At 47.1% G+C, this 22138-nt stretch overlaps 1 protein-coding gene across 7 annotated transcripts in view; it reads right to left on the bottom strand.

The window, feature by feature from the left end:
• The window catches only part of Zbtb40 (zinc finger and BTB domain containing 40), a 69535-nt gene that overhangs the window by 13953 nt on the left and 33444 nt on the right, over positions 1-22138 (bottom strand). For all 7 annotated transcript variants that reach the window (XR_013110381.1, XR_013110382.1, XM_076933942.1 and 4 more), the window contains exons 4-13: positions 15569-15731; positions 14871-15013; positions 8670-8862; positions 8363-8443; positions 6916-7052; positions 5968-6169; positions 5303-5436; positions 3472-3640; positions 2699-3160; positions 1779-1985 (exon numbers count right to left, since the gene is read on the bottom strand). Coding sequence is in view for 5 of the 7 variants with exons in the window: in XM_076933942.1 (XP_076790057.1) it covers positions 1779-1985; positions 2699-3160; positions 3472-3640; positions 5303-5436; positions 5968-6169; positions 6916-7052; positions 8363-8443; positions 8670-8862; positions 14871-15013; positions 15569-15731 (1891 nt within the window). In the remaining 2 variants the exon portion in view is untranslated. The remainder of the gene's footprint in view (positions 1-1778; positions 1986-2698; positions 3161-3471; positions 3641-5302; positions 5437-5967; positions 6170-6915; positions 7053-8362; positions 8444-8669; positions 8863-14870; positions 15014-15568; positions 15732-22138) is intronic.

The raw sequence follows: 22138 nt of genomic DNA, 5'->3' as shown, positions 1-22138 counted from the left end.
GCCAGAGTGATGTGGCCCAGAGTCAAGGCAGTGCCTAGAAGCCGCACAGGTCAGGAACTGAGTCTTTCCTAGAGTCCCAAACTGATGAATCCATCCCTGATGAAACCTTTAGCTTTTAGAACCCTTTTAAAAATAAGTTCTAACTCCCTGGTGGTAACAACATGTGTTATTTTAAGCTATTATTTTTGGCAATTCATGAGGACAGAAGAGAAAACCAAAGTTCCTTCCTTGGCTTTTAAGATGAGCCTGCAAACCTTTGCCTTTGACAGCTGACTGAACACTGCCTCCTAACGCAGTCCCTCAGGATTCTGCTTCTAGCTCTCTGTGGTCCAAAGCTCACTTGCACTAAGGAGGAACATGGCCCTTCTTCCAGATGTCCCTGACTGGATTGCTCATTTCTCTGAGGGCATCTCTCATGGTGTGAACAGCACACACCAGCCTGTTCTTCCCCACTGCTCTCCAGCATTAATTTCCACCTTACAATGACTCTCTCTCCATTTCTGTCACATGTTTGCTGTCCATCTTGCCACTGAAATGTAAGTGTCACAGAGACAGGACAAAGGTGTTTCCAATCATCTGTCTGCAGCAGCACTCAGGAGAACCACTCAGTAAGTCTGTCTGTTCTTTTCTTTAGGAGTTTTGAGACAAGGATTCTCTGGGTAGTCCTGGCTGTCTCCTGTGACTGACTAACTTGGTAGACCAGGCTGGCCTCAAACTCAGAGATCCACCCACCTCAGCCTCCTGAGTGCTGGGATTAAAGGCTTGTGCCACCACTGCCTGGCAAGTGTTTCTTGAGGGCTTTCTGTTGCCGTGCACTGTTCCAAGTTCCCTGAGAGACTAGCAGCCCCATCTTCCCAGAGCCTGCACTCTACTGGGGAAATAACTAGGGGTGAACAAACTATGGTGCAGATGCCCAGTACATGTAGAGAAAAGTAAAGAGACAGGTGAGGACAGTCTCCACTAAAAATGCCAAAGAACCATCACAAGAAGATGGGCCTGAAGGAAGGAAGAGGACCAGAGTCTTAAGGAGGAACCCAAGAAAAGGAGCAGCTCTGAAGCCATGGAAGAAGTCCTGGAGAAAGAGCCTGAGGCTGGTAAGGACCCAATGCACGCAGAAGAGCTTGAGTAAACAGGGCTGAGAGAGCAGACGGCAGAGTGCAGTCGGCCTGACCATGTTGGCCTGGCAGGCTGCAGGACTCACACTGCCCACTGCGGAAGAAAAGCCATTGTGTTGAGCAGGAGCATGGCATGACAAACTTTGCTTTAAAGTCAAGGGGACTGCTGAGACAGAGAGGCTCTGAGGCACCAAACCCATACAGATAAGGCGGTGGAGACATGGCTACTCACACTCAGGAGCTCTGAGCTCTTATCCCATGTCACTGCATTGGCCTCCACCGTGTTCTCTACCATCCTGGGATGCTTCCTCGGGATGCACTGGCAGCAATCCACCTGTCGCTGCCCCGCCCCACCCCCACTCCAGCCCTCAGGCCGGCAGTTGCAGGGGCAGGCTAGTCCGCTGGCACTTAGAATGGCGCACCCACAGAAGTACTCCATCAGTCTCCTGCTTCAACTCTATCCTAAGCTCAAACAATTCCTGGCTATACATAACTCTGACCACAAGGTCCTAATGCTGCTCCAGCCAGCAATCCAAGAGCCCTCAGGGAAAGCTTTCTACCGCCTGTGCAAACATGGTTCCTTCTGCCTTTACCTCTCTACCTAGTGTGCCTGCCTCAACTCCCCCAGTGGCACTCTGCAGGAAAAGGCAGTGTATCCCTCACCTTCCGAGTGCTTTTTCTTGGTGTGGTAAGCCAGGGCTGAGGCCTGTGTGAAGGTCATGAGGCAGTGCTTGCACATGAATGGACGGTCCCCCGTGTGAAGGCGCAGGTGGTTCTTTAGGGTAGAGTTGGCTGCAAACTTTGCCCCACATTCCTCACAGGAGAAAGGTTTCTCGTCGAAGTGCTCAGTCAGCTTGTGGTACTGCATGCCTAGGCAGGGTTAGCAGACCCAGAAGAGACTGCAGTCAGCGTGAGGAACCCAGCAGGAGGATACCTAAACAAGCTGTACTCGTCAGCCTCACGCTTCAGCCACAGGAGGCCAGGCTACCCCAGCCTCAGTGTCCTGCCATGACATTCACATGCCATTGGTCCACTTCCTGATTCGCAGTCATCTTAGCCTCACCCCTGGTTGAATCTGGCATAGAGATTTTTAGCCCATCTTCCCCATCACCCCTCTCTTAAAGGACTCTCTACTTACAAATAAGGAAACAAAACTCATTTTTTAAGTTTCGTTAGGTTTACCTGACATCTGGGGCAAGGCAAAAATGATTCTGATGTAATGGCCTAGGGTTTCCATATCAATAAGTTTATCAGTAAGTAAATGGGATGTGGGCATCCACAAGCCAGGTGTTAAACATCTGGCTACAATTATTATAACTGCCAGTGTGTGGGTGTGGTGCTAGGCACTTAGATCTATCTTCAGATTTCCTAACAGGACAGAGAGGTATGATGAGGAATCTCCCTAACAGTTGGGAGAGCAAAGTTCTGGGGCCAACCCCAGCATCTGTGTTCTTCTCAGGACACATCACACCCCTATGAACCTGTCCCCGTGCTGAAGCCATCCACACTCATGGTGCACACACTGCCAGGCTAGAGCCCAAGCAACAGCATCTGCAGCCACGGCTGCCTTCTGACATACATACCTGAGGCATGGGCAAACTCTCTTCCGCAGAGGTCACATGTCACTGGCAGCCGCTTCTTCTTCTTCTTAGGGGCATCAGGCTCTCTGGCCTCGGTGCGGGTGTCCGGCTGGCGCTTCTCCAGCTCCTTCTCCGAGTCCCTGGTCTCACTGCTCTCCTTACTCTGCACCTGCTTGCTCTTGGCCACCCGGCAGCGCTTCATGTGCACCTTTAGACGGCAGTAGAAATGGAAGCTCTTGTCACAGGCTTTGCAGACGAAGCTCTTCTTGGCAGAGTCTGGGGAGGCAGAAGTGTCTTTCTCCTGTGGCTCTGGCACAGGCCCAGGCTCCCCCTGCTCCTTTTGTTCTGTGGCCTGGCAGTCTTCTCTGGCTGCCTTGGCTGCTTCCTCCGCTTTGTCCTCAGCACCAGGATGAAGCCCAGCAGTCACCTTCCACCTCTCCTCTCCATTTTCCTTGGTAAGGAAACCTGCACAGGAGAAGACTCATGGCTCCAGGGCTCAGCTTCTATTACGCTTTGCAACTTCTCTAACACACTCTTAGAGGAGACTGGAGATTAACTGGATCCTCTGGAAACTCAGAAGTGATATAGCTGTCATCTTTACTTCCCACTAAACACAAATAGCACATGTCACACCTGCGCTCCTGGCTGTTAGGTACCAAGAGCACATAAGAGGAGCAAATATCCTGAAGCACGACATCCTCCTACATCAGCTGTTTCTTCTCCTCAATACACAAAGTGCCCCAGGGTTTAGCAGGCCCTCAAACTCTGTTCCTTACCAACATGTGCCAACTCCTGCATGACGGGTTGCAGGCCAGGGAAAGACTTATGGACACTGCATAGGAGGTGACAGACCACAGAGGCTGAGACAGATTTCTCCATGGCTTTGCTCAGCACCACTCTCAGGGAGGCTTCAGGGCTCACTGTCTCGGAGGATATGCTCAGTATCTAAATGAAAACAAGATAACAAGCTGTGTTAACATCAGATTGTCTCCAGGATCTTCAACATCAGTGCAGAAAAACTAAATTCTAGAAGACACAGCGCCATCTTTAGGTGGCTTGTATTTCTCTCTGAGACACGTGGAGAACCCTGTTTCCAGAGGATAAGAAAATAAGCAAAATGCAAACCAGGCAAGCACATACCAAGTTGTGCAGAGACAACATACGGAGGCACCCGTGTTTCCTGTAAGAACTGTGTCTCAGCACCAGGCACCTCCCAAAGAGCCTTTCTAGATCTGAGCACAGGAAGCCTGGGGGTCGGGGTAGAAGTGTATAGGATTCTAGAAGTGAGCCCAGGAAGAGGGAGGTGGCTGTAAGATTCCAGAAGTGAGCAAATGAAGCCTGTGGGGAGGGGTATAGGATTCTAGACATTAGCACAGGAGGGGGATGGTGATGAGCTGGCTACAGCATTTGGAAGCAGCTGCTTCTGTAGAGATCAAGATAATTTTTCATAATATATAATTGTCTCCATGTCTAGAAGTAATTCTGCATGAAGAGTGGCTTCATATTTTTAGACACTTAGATGTACCCTTTTAAACATCATTTTCTTTCATAAAGAAACTCAGCGTTTTAAAGCAGGTTCAAATAGGGGCTTTAAAGAGGCCAGGAAAATGATTTCAAAGCTGTCCTCTTTCAGAATGCTAGCGCTATGGGCAGAGAGTCAGCACACACTGAGAAAATAAAGCAAGACCACCACAGATGGCCACATAGAACTTTCATTGCGGCAGACATTTTACTTTCGCTCTTTTCAAGTCTATCTAAATAAACCTGATGTCCCTGCAGGCAGGCAGGAGACTAATTAGTGAGGCTAAAACGATCAACTGCAGAGGCCCCAGCTCTGAAGTGCGTGGCACTCTGGAGAGAGGCAGGCAGATGAGCCTTGCCTCTGGAGCTCTGTGGGAGCGTGTGCCGCCTTCTTCCTGTCTGAGAGGCAGACTGAGGAGGGGCTGTCGCCGGTGGGGATGGTTAGAATCTTGCCCTCTGTCTATGTGGATCAAAAGGACACTCCAGGTACATCTGTAGTTTAATTTTATGTTCCTTTATTATCCTTCTCTGTTCCAGATGTACATGACAGGGTTTAGACATTGCTTAATCTTCCTCAGCCCCATCTAGCTTTCTGGGATGCTGGTCAGTATGAGATGCCTCTCAGAAAACAAGCTGGCACTGTTTGCTGGCCCATATGGACAAAGCTTTGTTCTATCTATGTTTATCTTGGCTCCTTAAAGAAACAGAAGAAAACACACATGAAGACCAACTCCCTGCACCTGAGACCAGCTGCTTGTGAGAGCACAGTAGACAGAGTCACCATTTCAATTACCCCACCGCTCTAAGATGTGCCTGCTGGGGTTGGACACTGGGTTCACTGCTTACTTGCCAGTGTCCTAGATGGGAAACACAACTGTGCGAGCCCGAGGGCTTCTGTAAAAGGGGATGGCATCACCTGCCACTTGGGGCTGGAGAGCTAAAGGCAGTGGTGCTCTGAGGAGCTAGTGAAGCACTAGGTATGCAGAAGGCATGCTGCAGAGGAGAGAGATGGGGCTGGGCATCCACCCTGCAAAGTTCTACAGAACGCCACACCCTGCAAACCTCCACCCGTCCTCCACTCCCCACCTCCTTCATGGTCTCTGCCAGGTGCTCTTCCTCTGAAGAAAGGTGCTCACAGCCCGCCGTCTGCTGGATGGCCTCCTGGACTAGCTTGCTATGCCTTAGGACGGTTTCCAACACCGTGCTCTCTGGGGCAGTCACTGAAAGGAAGGGAAACTGGACACTCAGTCAAACCATGGGCATCATTTTCTCCTTCACCTTTCCACTCGACCCTCCACAAACAGAGCCCGTCTGTCTCTTCACTTGGGCTAGGTGTGAGGAGAATGGCTGCCAGCACTGCAGCCAGAGTACAGGAACTCATAGTGATGGATGGTGGCACCCACATCCCTGAACACAGCTGCTCACCCTGCTTTTCCTATGACACCTAAGCCTTTGCATACATGCACCACCTGATGTTTCCATGCATGTGGGTGGTGAGCCATGCTTGAGTCAGTATTCACGATCTAGCTCTTCAAATGCCACTCACTGAACACACTCAGAATCCTCTCTTCCTGCCTTCCTCAAACACACAGCACCTATGGTTACCCCACTATGTGGGAGGACACAGGAACGTATCTGCTGTTGCTCCCGAGGGGAGGGACACAGGAGGCAACTGTAAGAGAGTCCTCTTACTTCCTAGGGGTCGGCAGTTGTCTCTATAGGGGCCATCACGCAGAGGGAAGACAACTCACCTGCCCGGAAGAAAGCCCCAGCACCAGCCTCCCTTCCTACTTCCTCCAGGAGCAGATTCAGTGGGCAGGTCTCAGTCTCTTGAACCGCTAGCAGCAGTTGCCAAATGGCTGTTGCAGAGAGAGTCCGCCTCTCCAGAGCTGCTGACATCAGGGAATTGAAGCCACCTGAGCCAGAGTCCTGTTTCACGAGGGTCTGCATGACCTTCAAGATGCAGCACAAATGTAAGTGTAAAAGATTGACCCTGAGCTGGTGGCAAAACAGTTGACTCTGTGTTCTGGGAGGGGAGGGCTTTTCAAATCAAATGCACTTTGTGTGTAAGGGGTTGGGTATGGAGTCAGGGAAACAGCAGAGTAGTAGGAAGCTAATTTAACATACATCATGCCCTTGGTGTGACTTTTAACATATACTCACACAAAATAATTTTAGCTGGATGGTGTTGGGGTGGTGGTGATTGTGTATGGTTTGGTTTTTAGGCAGGATTTCCCTGTACATCTCAGGCTGGCACTGACCTAATAATCCTCTTCCTTTAGTCTCCTTAGTGGTGGGATTAGAGGCATGTGCTAGCAAACATGGATACAGACAGATTTCTTCTTTGTAACAAAGGTCTTCTTTCTTTCTCATGAGTGCCTTTCTTTATGACTACAGTGAGATGGCTGAGGTAGCAATGGTGCTGGCCACCAAATCTAATGAACTCAGTCTGCTCACTGTAAGTCACCCAGGAAAAAAGGACCAACTCCTGCAAGCTGTTCACTCTACAAACCAAATAAACAAACTTGAAAATAAGAAACTGCATCTACTCTATTTGGCACTTTCCCTTAGAAAAGGAGTCACCTTCTAGTTCTCCTTCTTGGCATTTCCCAACATAGCTGTGTATATGTATTTTTAGAAAATGGAAATGCATGTGTATACAGAGTCGTATCCCCTCCTCGCCCCTCCCTGCTGCTCACCTCTCTGTCTCCAGGGGCTAAGCTCTTCACCCTAGAGATCACCTTCAGCAGCACCTGGTTGTCTATGAGAACCTCAGACAGGTTTTCCTGGTACTTTCTCAACAGCTCGGCTCCGTAAGCACCAGGGCTAGGGGAGGCTGTAAGGACAGCATCGGAACAATAATGCTTGATGCACCAAAGACAGCCAAGGGCTTCTAAGAAGACAAGAGTCACAGACAAGTGAGAGAGAACAGCAGCCATGAGCTGCCTCTGCTGCGGAGCAGAGTCCCGTGGCCAGCCTGGGGCTGCACACACAGGGCTCATATTTCCTCTGGTCTACACAGAATCACCAGTGCTTCAGGGTTGTATAAACAGGTTAGTGGATGGGAGAAGGCAGTGACTGCCCAGCAGGTGGGTAATGAGAATGCTGCATTTGTCAGAGGCTCTGATGTACAGATTGTGTTCTTCACGATGCCCTGGGTTAAGGATTCATGTGGTGATCCCAAATACCAGTAGTCACCAGTCCAGGCAGTGCCCGGGAAGGTGAGTGCAGTCTGTTCAGATATCCCTGAGCCCATCTGTCAGCTACTTTCTTAAGTCATATTTCCTTAAAGGTAAAGAAAGTACAGCAATCTGTATGTCCCTTACTTTATATATAGTTATGTTTTTATTTTCCTTTTTGACCCAGTAAATCCACTTCTGGAAACTAAGCCTAAAAAATCCTGAAGGCAAAGGACTACTGCCACTGTAACGCCTGATGATGAGACTGACTGTAAAGGCAGCATCTAATATTTGCTGATGTCCTACTATGTGCCAAGCACTTCATTGAATGTCTAGCAGGTGTCATTTCACAATAGCCACAAAAATAAAAGAGACAATTCTTACACTCATTCCAGGGACAATGGGGTTCGTAAAGTGAAGCTGTATGCTTAAGGTCAGACAGACTCGAATGGCACGGTGGTCTCCAGTCTTCCCGTCACACATCTGCCCAGATCAGGGCACATGTAACATGCCATGCACAGCTTTGCAATAGAAAAGCACACACAGCCTTCAAAGGAGACTGGAGTTTTTAGAAATGCAAGAGAATGTTTTGATACATTAAATGGGGCAATCATACAACTAATAGATAAGGCGATCTATGGCACAGACTTAGGGAGAAAGACAACAGCCTATTTTCTTCTCCATTTTGGAAGCTGCCCCATTTTGTGTATAATTATTACTATAAGCTGGAGAAAAGCTCTCCTGTTTCCCAGATATCCATTTGTTTGTTTGTTTTTCTGAACGCTATCTTGATCATATATGCTCTGGGATAGTTCCCGCCGGGCTAAAAACAGAAATAGGCTCCTTCCCTCAAACTAAGGGACACCAAGGTGTGTGTGTGTGTGTGTGTGTGTATGGGGGCGAGTAATCTGGGAACTGTAATGCATAGCTGGGTAGGGGACAGTCGGGATTTGAACTTGCCACTCACATTCATCCACATGGTCTGCTGGAATGCACAATATCCTGGGCTCCTCTGTCCATTCAGTTTCACAGGTGACTCTGGTCAGGCCTGTAGGAGGAGGGCTCATTAATAAATCTGAACCACAGAGACCCTAGGAGGGAGCTTAATGGAGAAGAGTCCTCAGATTCCAACTGATCTGCGACAGTGAGCTTGCTTCGTAATGCCATTTCTTAACGCGTGTCTCATCTTCCCAGCAGGGGGCCAGAAAGCAGCTTTAAGCTGTGATTTTCTGTATAAGCAACTCCTGTCCAGAAAGTGAACAATTAGCTAGTACCTGTGGTGCCGGGTAACTCCCCTACTTTCTGCAAATTGTCCAGCAGGAGGCCCAGGTTTGGGAATGCTGTCCTCACAGCCTGGAGGAGCTTTACCAGACTCTTGGCAGGCAGGGTCTTCTCTTCAGTCACTCTGTGCAACAGATTCTCTATCGTCTCCTTGGGTGTTCCACCCTCACAGCAGCCCTGAATCACCTGCAGGGGCGTGCAATCAAGCAGACATCAGTTATTGTGATTCACAATGAATCTGACACACGGCTGGCCGGAAAAGCCGGCAAGAGAGCCATACAGGATGCCCACCACCTCCAAGCCCTCCCGAGTCAGTCTCTTGCCAGTCAGTGTATGTGTGTGGGGAGGGGAGGAGAGGAGGAGAGAAAATGGCTGCCCTAGCAGTTGACAGGTTCCAGAGAGGAGGGAAGAAGGGAAGGAGTGAGTGAGGAAAATTGAGTCAGGCACAGGAGACTCTTGCAGCTTGACTGACTGGCAGTTGGGGTGTTTCTTTCTTGATACAGAATGCAGGAGGCAGGGATAGATTCATGTTGTTCCAAGAGATACAGATCAGATCATTTTTGTCCCTGGACACATGTTTAACTTCCTCTTGCAGGTCTGGGGTCCTAAGTTTTGTCATCATCAACAAACCATGGTAGAACAGAGTTATCTTTTACAAATCATTTTCCCTCATCAACCCCATAACCCAACTTCTAAGAATCTAGAAGCATATTTTGCCAAAGCAAATATATATGGTAAATGACAGCCTGTTCTCACGCTGTCATCTCTTGTGGTTTCAAGGGCACTAGACAAAAAGAAAATCTCCAAGCCAGCGCAGGCAGATTGCCATGTCCAGCATGGTGTATTATTAACTCTTAATGGTCAAGGTACCAATTGTCATTTGGATCAAGAAAAATCCTCAGGCCAACGTTGCTGCAGTTATTTAATTTCTGGTATAATACAATGTTTATATTATATCTTTGTGGAATTTCTTTATATGTCTAATCTTGGTATTCTTTTGTTCCTTGGCCATAGGACACCATAGTGTCCCTGCATGAGCTCACTTTTCTGAGGGAGGCCCTGACACCTAATTCTTTTATTATTTTTCCACAGCAATTTTGTCCATCAGTATAAGCCCCTGTGTACTGCAGAGATAACTCCAGCCAATCTAATGTTGTTGCTGTGCCTTCTCCTGGAGGGGTATACACGTGCAGCCCCCAATCTTCTATGCTACGTAATCGCCTAAGCATACAGTAGGAAGAGGTTGTTAATCTGATCTGCTGACAACTCCTTTAGCCTGCCAAGTCTTGTTGACCTTTTTAAGTTTACATTGTTCTGATTATCTTGTTCCTGAGTAAGTACAGGGGCAGATGTTTCAAGAGGATCTTGAAGCAGAGCCTCATAAGGAGATCTGGAGTTCTCATGTGAGTCACAATCTCCAAGGTGCAAAGAAGACCTTCAAATAGGCCAGATAAGACTGTTTCCCTAAAAGGAGAGGTGGTATGCTCAGGACCTTCTTGGGGAAACTCAGAAGCAGCACTCCTGGGAGAAGGCATAAATGGTTCATAAGAAAATTCCCATAATCCCAATATCCCCAAGGTGTACAAATATTAAAACCTCCCCAAGCACACTGCATGCTATGACGAAGAGCAAAGGTGAAAGCCAGCGTGACTGTGACTGCGGTATGTGGCTCAGCTTCACTGGCTCTTTCCTAAGCAGCTATGCTGCCTGTGTGACTTTTGCTGTGCCACTCTGGAGCACTGCTTTTTGTCATAGTCTTCTATGACTTCTCTTTTCTGTTTAAAAACAAAACCCCAAAAACCTCACTCTCCAAACAAACAGCTCCATAAAAGTCTTCCCTAGCAGCAAGCCTATCTGCAGCCTGCTTCCAACAGCTCCCAACACTGTTTGAAAACCATTTTAGAAACAAGACTGGCCTAGTACTTGTTATGTAGCCCAGGCTGGCTTTGAACTCATGGCAATGCTCTTGCTTCAGCCTCTCAAGTGCTAGCTAGCTAAAAGCACCTCAGATCTGGCTGGTGTGATCCAGTAAGCAATGCACTTCTGACCAGCTCTTTGGATCCTGTCTGCTTAAGATACTGAGACTGAGCTAGGCAGTGGTGACGCACACCTTTAATCCCAGCACTTGGGAGGCAGAGGCAGGCGGATTTCTGAGTTCGAGGCCAGACTGGTCTACAGAGTGAGTTCCAGGACAGCCAGGGCTACACAGAAACCCTGTCTCAAAAAAAAAAAAAACAAAAACAAAAACAAAAACAAAAACAAACCAACAACAAAAAACCAAACCCCAAAAAAACCAAGACTGAGAAATGGGGTACACACTTATGGTTTGTATATGCTTGGCCCAGGGAGTGGCACGATTAGAAGGTATGACCTGTTGGAGTAGGTGTGTCACTGTGGGGTTGGGCTTTAATACCCTCATCCTAGCTACCTGGAAGCCAGTATTCTGCTAGCAGCCTTCAGATGAAGATGTAGAACTCTCAGCTCCTCCTGCACCGTGCCTGCCTGGATGCTGCCATGTTCCCACCTTGATGATAATGGACTGAACCTCTGAACCCGTAAGCCAGCCCCAATTAAATGTCCTTTTAAGACTTGCCTTGGTCATGGTGTCTGCTCACAGCAATAAACCCTCAGACAGCACTTAGCATTGTTCAAACATGTTCTGTCTCAGTTCCATAGTCAATTCTGTTTATTCACTTCTACTTGATTTGAACATTAAAAAAATAATAATAATAAACTGTTCTTTCAAATTATTTTTCTTATAACCTCCCTCCCCCCCCCCTCTCTCTCTCTCTCTCTTTCTGTTTTGTACAGACCAGTCTTATGCAGCCTTGGCTGTCCTCAGCCCAGGCTGTCACTCTGCAGCCCAGGTTGGCCTCAAGCTCAGGGAAATTTTCCTGCTTCAACTTCCTGAGTATTGAGATTATAGTGTATGCCCCTAAGCTTTGTGTAGTTTTGTTTGTTTGTTTTTGTTAAATTCTTCTTTGTGTATATATATGCTCACATTCCTGTGCTGTGTATATGTGTCTGTCTGTGTACATGTACGTATGCACTGTTCATGCAAAGACACTGGGTGTTCTGTTCTATCAATTTTGCCTTTGTCTCTTGAGACAGGGTCTCTCACTGAACCCAGATCTTGGCCTGCCAGCCCTAGTGATGCTCTATGTGCTTGGGGCTCAAGGCACACACGGTGACTTTGCCTACTTAATGCATGGGTGCTGGGACCACACTCAGGCCCTCAGGCTCCTGCAGTTGTCTTACCCACAGCCCATCCTCTAGCCCCGTGTGTCTGTTATTCCCCAGTCTTCTCATTCTCCACGGCCACTTGCTTCAGCTACCCTCCAGCTCAACAGTCCCACTTCCCTTGCTCATCCTTGGTTTGTCAATGAATTTTCTGAGCAAAAAGGCCACAGGGCTCTAGTAAAGATGTTGAACAACAAAACACGAGACAAACACTTTCCTACTGCCATACAACTATTTCTTTCTTTTTAAAAATTGTATTTAATTTTATATGCACTGGTGTTTTGCCTGCATATATGTCTGTGTGAGAATGTTAGATCCCCTGGAACTGGGGTTACAGAAAGTTGTGAGCTGCTGTGTGGGTGCTGGGAGTAGAACCCAGGTCCTCTTGAAGAGCAGCCAGTGCTCTCAACTGCTGAACCACCTCTCCAGTCCAATAGAAGTATTTCTTAATAAACCACGATGTAATATGCATAGCATGGCTCTTACGGAACCAGGGAATGAGGAGACTATTTCAAAGTATTTGATCCACAGCTCCACAGTGACTGATCTGTGAGCCTTCCTCTGGGAAATGCCTGCTCTCAGGAGACAGCCAAGCAGATCCGTCATGCCAGCAGCTGCCATTATCAAATTAGCTCCGTTCTAAAACAATGAATTGAGTTTTTAAAACTAGTCGTTTTCCCTTGGATAATGTCTAATGTCTATGGTAAATACTGACTAAATAAGCCACAATTTAAAACTTAAAAGCTTGTATTTAAGACATGTAGTGACCTCAGAGCAACCCTTCACTCTCAAGCAGCCTTCTGATGCCCAGTATTCAAGCAGCACAGGGAGGGCTCTTGTGGCCAGACTGACCCAGTTGGTACCTCAGCGCTGCTTCCCGTGCTGTATGACTTTGGGCAAGTTACATGCATCTTAGAAGCTTGTTTTCCCCACTTGCAAATGAAAATAACCAAACCAACTCCTGCACCGTCCTGGGGATTCTGTGAGAGGAGGCAGCTACTCACAGAGCTCAGTGTGACTGTTAAGGACGCATGTGCGCCTTCAGAAGCAGCAGTGTGTTACCATCAGCTGCCCGCCTGCCATCTGCACAGTGGTAAGGAAGCTCTCAATGTTCCTGGGCCCAGAGAGCCCAGCAGAGCCCCAGCTTCAATAAGCTCCAAGGAAGCAAACATTCAGGACCCTGGAAGCCTTTAGGACATCTCTTAGCAGACTGTTAAGCAGCAAGCCAAAGGCAGCTACAGTAACTGACTGCTATGCTTATGTCCTCAAGTAAGAAATGGTTGCTGTTCAGTTTTTACACAACGAAATCAAGGTTTTTTACAGATAAAGCACAAAAAAAGCATAATTTGATAAAACAAGTTCTGATAGGCCTGGAGCTCGTTCCCCACGGGGACAGGGAGTTGTGGCCATCGACTATTTCAATAGTCTCTTCTATAGCTGGTTGGGCCGGGCTGCCTGAGACTCCCAGGAGCAGCCGCTGTGGCTGTTATGACCCCAACTAGAAAAGTGTTCCTGTGATTTGCAACTAATTTAAGTTCTACTGCAGCCTCTGTTGTCAAATAAACTGAAAGTGACAGGAGAAAATGACAGTGTGGTCTATCCTGTGGCAGAGCAGAGCTGGGGCTGGCTCTACCTAAATGCTGTTTTACAGCGCAAAGCCCACTTTCAGCCTGGCTCATCAGCAAAGGGCTGGGAAGAATAATCAATGAAATCTCTCAACAGGGAGTATAGTGCAAGGAGCAACTTACCGAAGCTGAGTGCCTAAAACAACCTCTAATCTGAGATCTCAGGAGGAAAACAGCAGCTCACTCTCCACCACATTAACACTGCCTATGAAGCTTGCAGAACTTTAATACATCATGATTTTTAAAATTCAATTTTGAAGTTAGAAGCTGCCCCACTCATCTGTCTGCCTGGATTTTCAACCTAAGATGACTCAGACAGATGGACCCAGCTCACTCTGAACCCAGTGCTAACACACCAACGGTTCTGAAACATCTCTCCTGGACATAAGTCACTCTGGAGTTTTAAGAAGCAATGCCACAAAAGTTCTCTCTCCCCACCTTTTCTTCTAGACAGACATATTTTTAGCACAAAGTTGAAATCGATAATACAACAAATACAGTTATCTAGTTGCTCTGAGAACTCATGCCAGCAGTTTTATGAGGGTTTTAGCAGCTAGCTGTTGGGAGAATAAACTGGTGTGACCTTCCTGAAGGGCACTGTGACAATGCCCACAAAAACTTTTATGCTCTATTCTAAACTCCATTTAAAGTTTACCCTAAGGAAATAACCTTGAGTAGTCTGCAGAGCTCTGCCTGCAAGAATGGTCTCTGCAACACCATTTCCTCACACCGAAATACTGGCAACAAATGCCCAAGAGTAAGGAGTGAGCGAGGCGTGGGACGCCATGGGACGCCGTGGGATGCCATCGGACTAGAGCGGCACTCCCCAGGCCCACACTGTAGAGAGAGGAACAGGGTAGCAGAGAAGGACCATGAGCTGCCACTGCCTCCATCTCAGGATGCCAAGGACAGAGGGAAATTCCTAGCAGGGTTCTCTCAACTTAAAAAAAAAATTTTTTTTTTTTTTGCTTGTTTTCCTCTTTATCTCTATATTAACCATGTATCATTTCTTTAAACAAGAAAAGCATTGTAATTACAAATGTGCCTTAACAGTCAACTCTGGCTACAGTGGCTTCCAGTAAAATCAGAGTCCCAGCCAATGTGGATCATCTGTCCACCCATCTGCCCAGCTGCCCTGTGTTGCAAAGTGCATGGTATAAACTACGGCAAGAAATGATTAGAACATGCGACAGGAAGCTCAGAGCAGCCAAGGCGATTACTATGCAGGAAGTATCAAAATATCGCAAGGCAGAGAGTGCCTCGTGCAGCAGAGGCCCTGGAAACAAGCTCTGCGGCAGTTCAGAAGGGGCAGAGGCTCGACACAGTTACCCTTTTTTCGGAGCCTGGCAGGAATTCCTCCTTGGCTGTTTCCAGAAACTCCACAATAGGTCTGAGCTGTGTTACACACTGGATCAGGTCCTCTTTGTGTTCTAGTAACAGAACAGACAAGGTCTTTCCCTCTCCTGTGCTCCCTGGGGGAGAAAGAATTAGAGACACACAAGAGAAGCTAGTCAATTTGAAGAAAATGACAGCATGGTCTGTCGAGAGAGATCTAACAGAATAGTAAAGTGCTTCTGTGCACCTGAATGCAGAATCACTTTTGGAGAGGAAAATACTTTATTATTCTGTTTAAACTCTATGAAAGGAAAAATGTTTCATTTATCTGTTGAAATACAAAGCTTCGGAGCCAGCCAGAGGTTAACTTCTGGTAGGCAAGGCCACTGCTTTGTATCTAACCTGAACGGGAGCAACTCCAGCCTTTAAGTGCTGGCTGCGAACCAGTCACTTGAGGCCCTGCTTTGGACGTGCAGCTTTTTGAAAGGCAAGAAGACAACGACAGTAGTCTCAGCTTGTTGAGGTACCTGCCTAGATAACTAGGGCAGAAACGGAGACTCACATGAAGCCTGTGCATATTTAACATGCAGCTTCTGGGATGGCACAAGAACCTATGTGAAAGCCACCAATGATACAGGTTCCTGGCTGGAAATCCAAACTGGGTCACCCAGGTGGCCAGAATGCCCTCCTACCTTCTGGCTGAATCTGAGACACTTTCTCTGCAGGTGTAGACTCCTGGTATAGTCTCATGAGAGTCAGGGCCACCTGCACATCCAGGCTCCCTCTGTGCACTTTGTCCAGTATTCTCTGGAATGCTGAGCCTCCTCCTTCACCCTTGAGACAATCCATTATGGTCTGTGAACCAAACACACACACAGATTAACTGGCCTCCAGGAGGCAGCTGTGTGGCGTGAGAGCTCTGACATCTTGACCCTCACACCTCTCCACCAGCCATACCTATAACCATACCCATCCATATCCATCTTTATCCATAGTATCAGCTTCTAGATAGAGCAACTGAACCAGCTCAACCTTTGGGGACCCACTCCCATCCTCAGGCTTCCCTTAGGGTCCCACAGGCCCACCTCCTCCTCTGCACTGGACACACACGCAAGGCAGCAATCTTGCTTCCAAGGCTCTACAGCCTCAGCAAGAAGCACAGCCTGGCACATAGTAGGTGTACGGGATATTTTTAACAAATGCAATGCACTTCTTGCCTAATTATACCTTTCTGAATCTTATGACACTGGGTATTTCTCAGGCAGGGATATCTGAATTTCAAATTGAATGAACTGTCATTTTACTATTTGAGAATGCAATTAAAATCTGCAAGTTAGGAAAAAAGAACACTTTAAGTCATTTACATTCTGAATGATAGACTATTTAGAAAGACATGGGCCTTATTACATTTAGCTATACTCTGTAATAAGGCTAACAATGTGTTGGCTTATAGGTGCCAGCTGTCAGAGAACATGATTCTCATATTAATTACCCCATGGCAACGCTGCTTCTACTCTAGAAAGGAAAGTGTCAAAGTTTCTTCTGGAACCAACACTCACACACAGCCTGCCTTGCCTCTCAGATCGTGCCACCTGACCTTCCAATAACACTTGGCATCGCTCAGCCTTGGTATCACAGCTCCCTGACATCAGTAAGACTGAAGCACTATGGTTGTTTGTGGCCAGCCACTTTCAGTCTTCCTCCAAATCCATAACCAGAGCAGGATCTAAGATTGGCCTGAAACACTGTTTTGAGGAGACAGAGAACTGTCACCTAGCCTGGCTGTCCCCAGCCTGCTGTCAACTCTTATTTCTTCCCCCAGACAATCCTGTAAAGAAGTCCAATCTCCAGTCCTCTCTTCTGACCTAGAGCCACCCAAATCTGTGAGCTATTTCTTAGATCCAGGTCTCAGGGCCACAGAACAAATCTTGAATATTTCAGATCACAGTAAAATATCAGCAACCCCAGTGGCAAAAATCAACAAAACCAACAAGCCGCTCTTTGGTCTGACAGAACTTCTCTTATGTAAATGGGAGAAAGCAAAGTTAATAAAAAGGTACAGTTAATATTTCTATTTTAGCAAAATCTTATTTTGAAAACCATGAGGTCACCAAAATGTAATACCACACATACAGTTTGCACGTGCACTTCTTATATACATGAGGACTTCTTATGGTTTCTGTTCATCTCCAAAACTTAGCTCAATAATCTTTCCTTTCATGGCCACAGCACTTGCTGTTCTTGCAGAGAGCCAAAGCTCAGTCCAGCATCCATGTTGGGAACTTCACAAGCACCTGGAACTCTAGTTCTAGGGGATCCTGATGCCCTCTTCTGGCTTTTGCAGCATCTGAACATACACTACACATGTGCAGGTGCTCACATTAAACAAAAAGCTACATAAAGATCTTACTATAGTAAATGATTTCCATTCACCTTAGGTAACGTATCTTCTACTTTAAAAACAATGAACAAGAAATAAAGACATCAGGTGAATGCTTAAACCCCTTTGGCCAAAGAAATTCAGCTTCTCATGTGTTTTGTTAGTTGGTGTATCATCACTTTAGAGCACCCTTCACTGACAGCGGTAAGAACCCTGGGCTCAAGAGCATGAAAACCAGCTCCCACGACTTCCGCATCCAGGTTACACCCTTAGGCTAGCCCACATGACTTATCAGCAGTGGGGTAAGCCTTTGGGAGACAGGTTACTACGCTTCTCTGTGTGGCCCATGAGCACAGGTGTGCATGTGACAGTGTAAGTGTAAACACGGACTTGCTCTGCACACCTGCTGTCCCTCTCTGCCTTGCTCTGGGAGATGAGAGCCACCATATTTGAACTGCCCTAGGAAGAGGTCACTGGGAAGAAGGGACAGGTCCAACTGCAGCAGAGTGTCGTATGAAAACATGCCTTCTGGAACTGCTAAGGGGAAACGTAGAAGACGCTCTGCCACTGAGCCTGCAGACAGCAGTAGCTGGCTGACATTCCAGCTGCAGTGAGTATCAAGTCAAGGACCAGCCAGGTACCACCCAGACTCCTGATCTGCAGAGCCTGTGGGAATAGGTGCTCGATATTTCCAGGCTGCTCAATGTTACAGTGATGTCTCATACAAGAAGAGCTCACAGTCGCTCTGCACACCTAACACGCTAACACGCTTGGTAAACACACTGCTTCCTCTATTTTCCTTTCTTACTGATAGCGCAGTCGCCTTACTCTATCCCAGGCCAGGCTGTTTCCTTTGCCTACAGCTCTCTGAACAGTTCAAATTCTCTCTGGGAATCCACTGTGTCTGGCATTATCATCTAAGTTGAGGGGAATGGGGTTCCTACCACCAGCGGCTTCTGAAGTGCTTCTCATTATCCCCTCTGCTGTCTCTCCCTCTGCAGAACTACTGAGCAGTAAAATTAAAACATTTGTTAACTTCACTGTTGGCAGTGGTGCTGGGTGACCACCTGGGAGGAGAAGCAGGAGTGGACGGATGAAGGGGCAGCAGGAGCCGGCAGCTGCCTGGACAGGCCTGCGCTTCACTCCGGCACTGAGTGGGCATCCACATCAGAGCTGGTACTCCAGGCTTGCAGGCCTCCTGCAGTGCAGCCCGCCCTTTCTGCAACAGCAGCTTTGCCCAGACAGGAATGCTAAGAGGGTGCCTTATGTTGCACAGGGCTGCTACTATGTAACAGAACTCAAAGATCCCAACTAAATACAATCTTGTCATCTTGACTCTTAAGGGGTCAAAGGTACTCCAGTAAATCCATGTCGGCAACATGTTCACATAAGTAGTCAAAGTTAACAAGTGAAAAATAGGCTTTTAGTTCTCCTTCTATGATACAGGAAAGCCGTCCAATCTGTCCCTTTACTCTGGCCTTTTCATTGGATTTATGAGATTATCTCAACTGTTTCTGCCTAGCCTTTTACACTTGTGTGGGTGAAATCTTGTACACTCCGGCTCTCCCTTTCATGCTGAGAGCCAGGGGACAGCAATAATGAAGACGGGCTGGGTGTAGCTCTGTGGTAGTGTGCCTGCTTAGCATGTTCAATCACTAGCACCAAAAATAAATAAAAATAAAGCACAATACAGACCATAATAGTTTCACACCGTCCTGGTCTGAGTATAGACTTGCTGTGTACCTCACTCCTCACGCTATCCCAGGATACATTCCTGCTGCTCTAGACGAGCATGGGAGAGGCTAAGGAACTTGCTGAAGGTCACAGGATAGCACAGAGTAGTCTGAATGAAACACTGGAGACATTAAATGCATCTGAACTGGATGATACTGGACCTACCAGAGCCAGCCACTGAACACTGAGTGGAGCACAGGCAATATACATGCCATTCTTAGTCTATGGGATTACTCTGGAGACTGGTACGTAGCAGGCACTCACACCAAGTTTAACTGAACCTTTCCCTATGACTACAAGCCTTTCTTTAGCTGTGGTGCCCAGACTTGAACAGTAGAGATCTGCAAAAACACCAGCTGCCATTCATCCCTCGTTGACCTGTGAAATGGTTGCCAGTCACTTGCTCTGAGAGTTACCCTAGCCAGTGAGCACTGTCCTTCAAACAACAAAAAGCTGTGCCAGGGGACAAGACAAAACAGTGCCACCCTTGAGAACTTGAGATTCTCAGAAGGGGAAACTAACTTGCCTTTGCCATACAGCTGAAGGAGAACAAACACTACTTGGTCTTCAGCTCTGGGAGTCTTTCTAGGACATAAAGTGAGAGTGAATCAGACAGCCCAGAAATCAATAGTGGAAAAGTTAGCTCCTTATTCTTGACAAAGATTGCTTTGCTATACACACAATTAATTGAAAGCAGGGGCATGGCTAGGAATAAAGGAGGAAGACAATTCAAAGTTTTGGCACAAACTGAAGAAAGTATGGGCTGGCTTGAATCATACTTTATTCAGCCAGAAGTCACTGCTTGCTTTCTCTTATGGTAGTGGCTGTCAGACTGGGCCCTGTCTGACAGGAGATGCTCTGCTCCACACCCCAGTTCCAGGAGACCAAGCGTGATCAGTTCCAGCTGTGGGACTGGCTTGTAGTGCCCTGCCTCACATGGTTCAGCGATCACTGCTTAGGGAATAGCTTTGCCACCTTTCATCCGGTAGCTTGAGAGATAAAACTACCAGGATACCAGAAGCCCAAGTCCTCCCTGAATTCAGTCCTGGTCAGTTGTATACTCTACATCTGCATGTCTCAACCAGAACCCAATGCCACTCACCAGTGGCAGTAGGACTCAAATGGCAAACTTTTAATGGTGTCAAGTTACATCATAGCCCAATAACAGGAACAACAAAACATCCGAAACTCCTCAGGAGCTAAGAAAGCACGAACAGAAAAACAGCAACAGCAGCGACAAAAGCCAAACCCTATAGCTGTACTGGAAGTTCAAATATGCTGCCCCGGGAACAGTTCTTGAATATGCTCATGATGGAAGCCTTCTGGCAAGACTCCACCCAGGAGCTGGAAGGTGTCTTCACCGAGAAGCAGTGTATGACAAGAGGGATCAGAGCTGCCTGGTTCATACCAGTTGCTCAGAGAACATCTGCTGAATCAAAGGCAAGCCAAGTGAGCCTTGGAGAAAATGGATAGTTTTCAGGACACAGGCATCATGCTCTCTCCATCCTCACTATAGGAATCTGGAGATCACACACTTCACCAGTGCTTCTCAAGAGTGGTCCATGGCCCACAGACACCAAGGTGGGAGCCCACTGGGGAACCTGTTAAAGGCAGATTCCCACGATCTGCCACAATCTAAGATTCAGACCCTCTGGAGGCTCACATCTTGACAAGCATCCCGGACCATACATACTGAAAAGACTGAGGACTTTGTCCAAGACCCTAGCCCTACAAGTCAGAGGTTGGTACTTCTCTGAACAGAGGCCTGAGCGATTCAGCCTGAGGCCACCCCTGCAAACCTCTCATATGTCAGTGTAAAGCACACAGCACTAGGACACCACAGGACACTCAAGGAAAAGGGGGCCTAGAGGCTGTTTAGGCCATCGAGCACTGAGGTAATTACAAACCAAGGCAGCAGTTGCTACCTACTGAGCTCCTGCTGTGTGCCTGGCATTTTCTGGAGAATACCATATAAATAATCCTAATTATGTTGTGATGACCCTATAGTACCTAGGATATTGCCACCTTATAAAGTAAGAACTGAAGCCTCATAAAGATGAGGCTGCTCAAGGTCACAAGGAGGTAGTCAAGCTGGGCAAACAAACTGTTAGCCTTGCAGCGAGCATCACCCAGCAAGAAGGAAAGAACAAGAGAATGGCCGGGTCTCAATAAAACATGCTAAAGAGACAGACCCTACCGGTCCCAGACTGTATCTGTGATACTAAAAAACACAAACTAATCTAAATGGACAGAAAGCAAATTAGTGGGTACCTAGAGCCTAGCCCAACAGGGGTTAAATAACTGAGTGTGTGAGTGTGTGTGTGTGTGTGTGTGTGTGTGTGTGTGTGTAGTGGGAATGTTACAAAAGATTTGGTGACAAAATGTTTCTGAACATGCAACAATAAGAAAGTCAAAGTTTCAACTTTGACAATGACTGCCTGTTTCTGGCAGGTTCTATGCTTAGTCTGACAGCGTTACTTCACCATGGCCTCCGTTCTGAACGTACAATGCATACAGTGTGCTTCGCACAGTGGCGTGTGCCAGGCAATACCACAGATGCTTCGTCAGGCACACCAGCTCTGAGTCAGGACTACTGCTCTAGGAGCTACAGGGACTCTACTGCTATCACCAAGGCTCTGCTTAAAGAGACACGTGGCTTACGGAAAACAGGCATTTTGAATATTTCTCTACAGCAGTTCTCACCATGAACGTTGAATTAGTGCACTTTGGGTGGTGTGCTAGAATGCTTATGTTTCAAGTTGCTGTTTAAATTGCTTTTATTTTTTAAAAAAGGTTAAATTTTGGCTTGGTATTAGGGCAGACTTTCACATCATCTCTGAAACGGCCCTAAGGGTACTTGTACCAGTTTGTGTGAAGCAGTGCTCTCTGCACTCAGCACTGAGAAGACCAGGTATTCATCAAGACCTGCTGATGCCCCCTGCATCTGCAGCATCAAATAGTCAGCCAAGATTTAACTCTCTACATAAAAAGAGACACCTATCTCATTAGTATGCAAATCTGCTTTTGTTTATAATAAATGATAAAAGTATTGTATACCAAATAATTATTTTAAAATAAAGTTCTTGATGATTTATTACCAGTAAATGTTGGATTTACATACATTTCCTATACTTGTAATCTCAGGGTC

Source organism: Arvicanthis niloticus, chromosome 5 (genome assembly GCF_011762505.2).
Source record: "Arvicanthis niloticus isolate mArvNil1 chromosome 5, mArvNil1.pat.X, whole genome shotgun sequence".
NCBI lineage: Eukaryota > Metazoa > Chordata > Mammalia > Rodentia > Muridae > Arvicanthis > Arvicanthis niloticus.
Note: the sequence above shows the minus strand (reverse complement) of the source record. Positions and strands in the feature narration are given on the sequence as shown.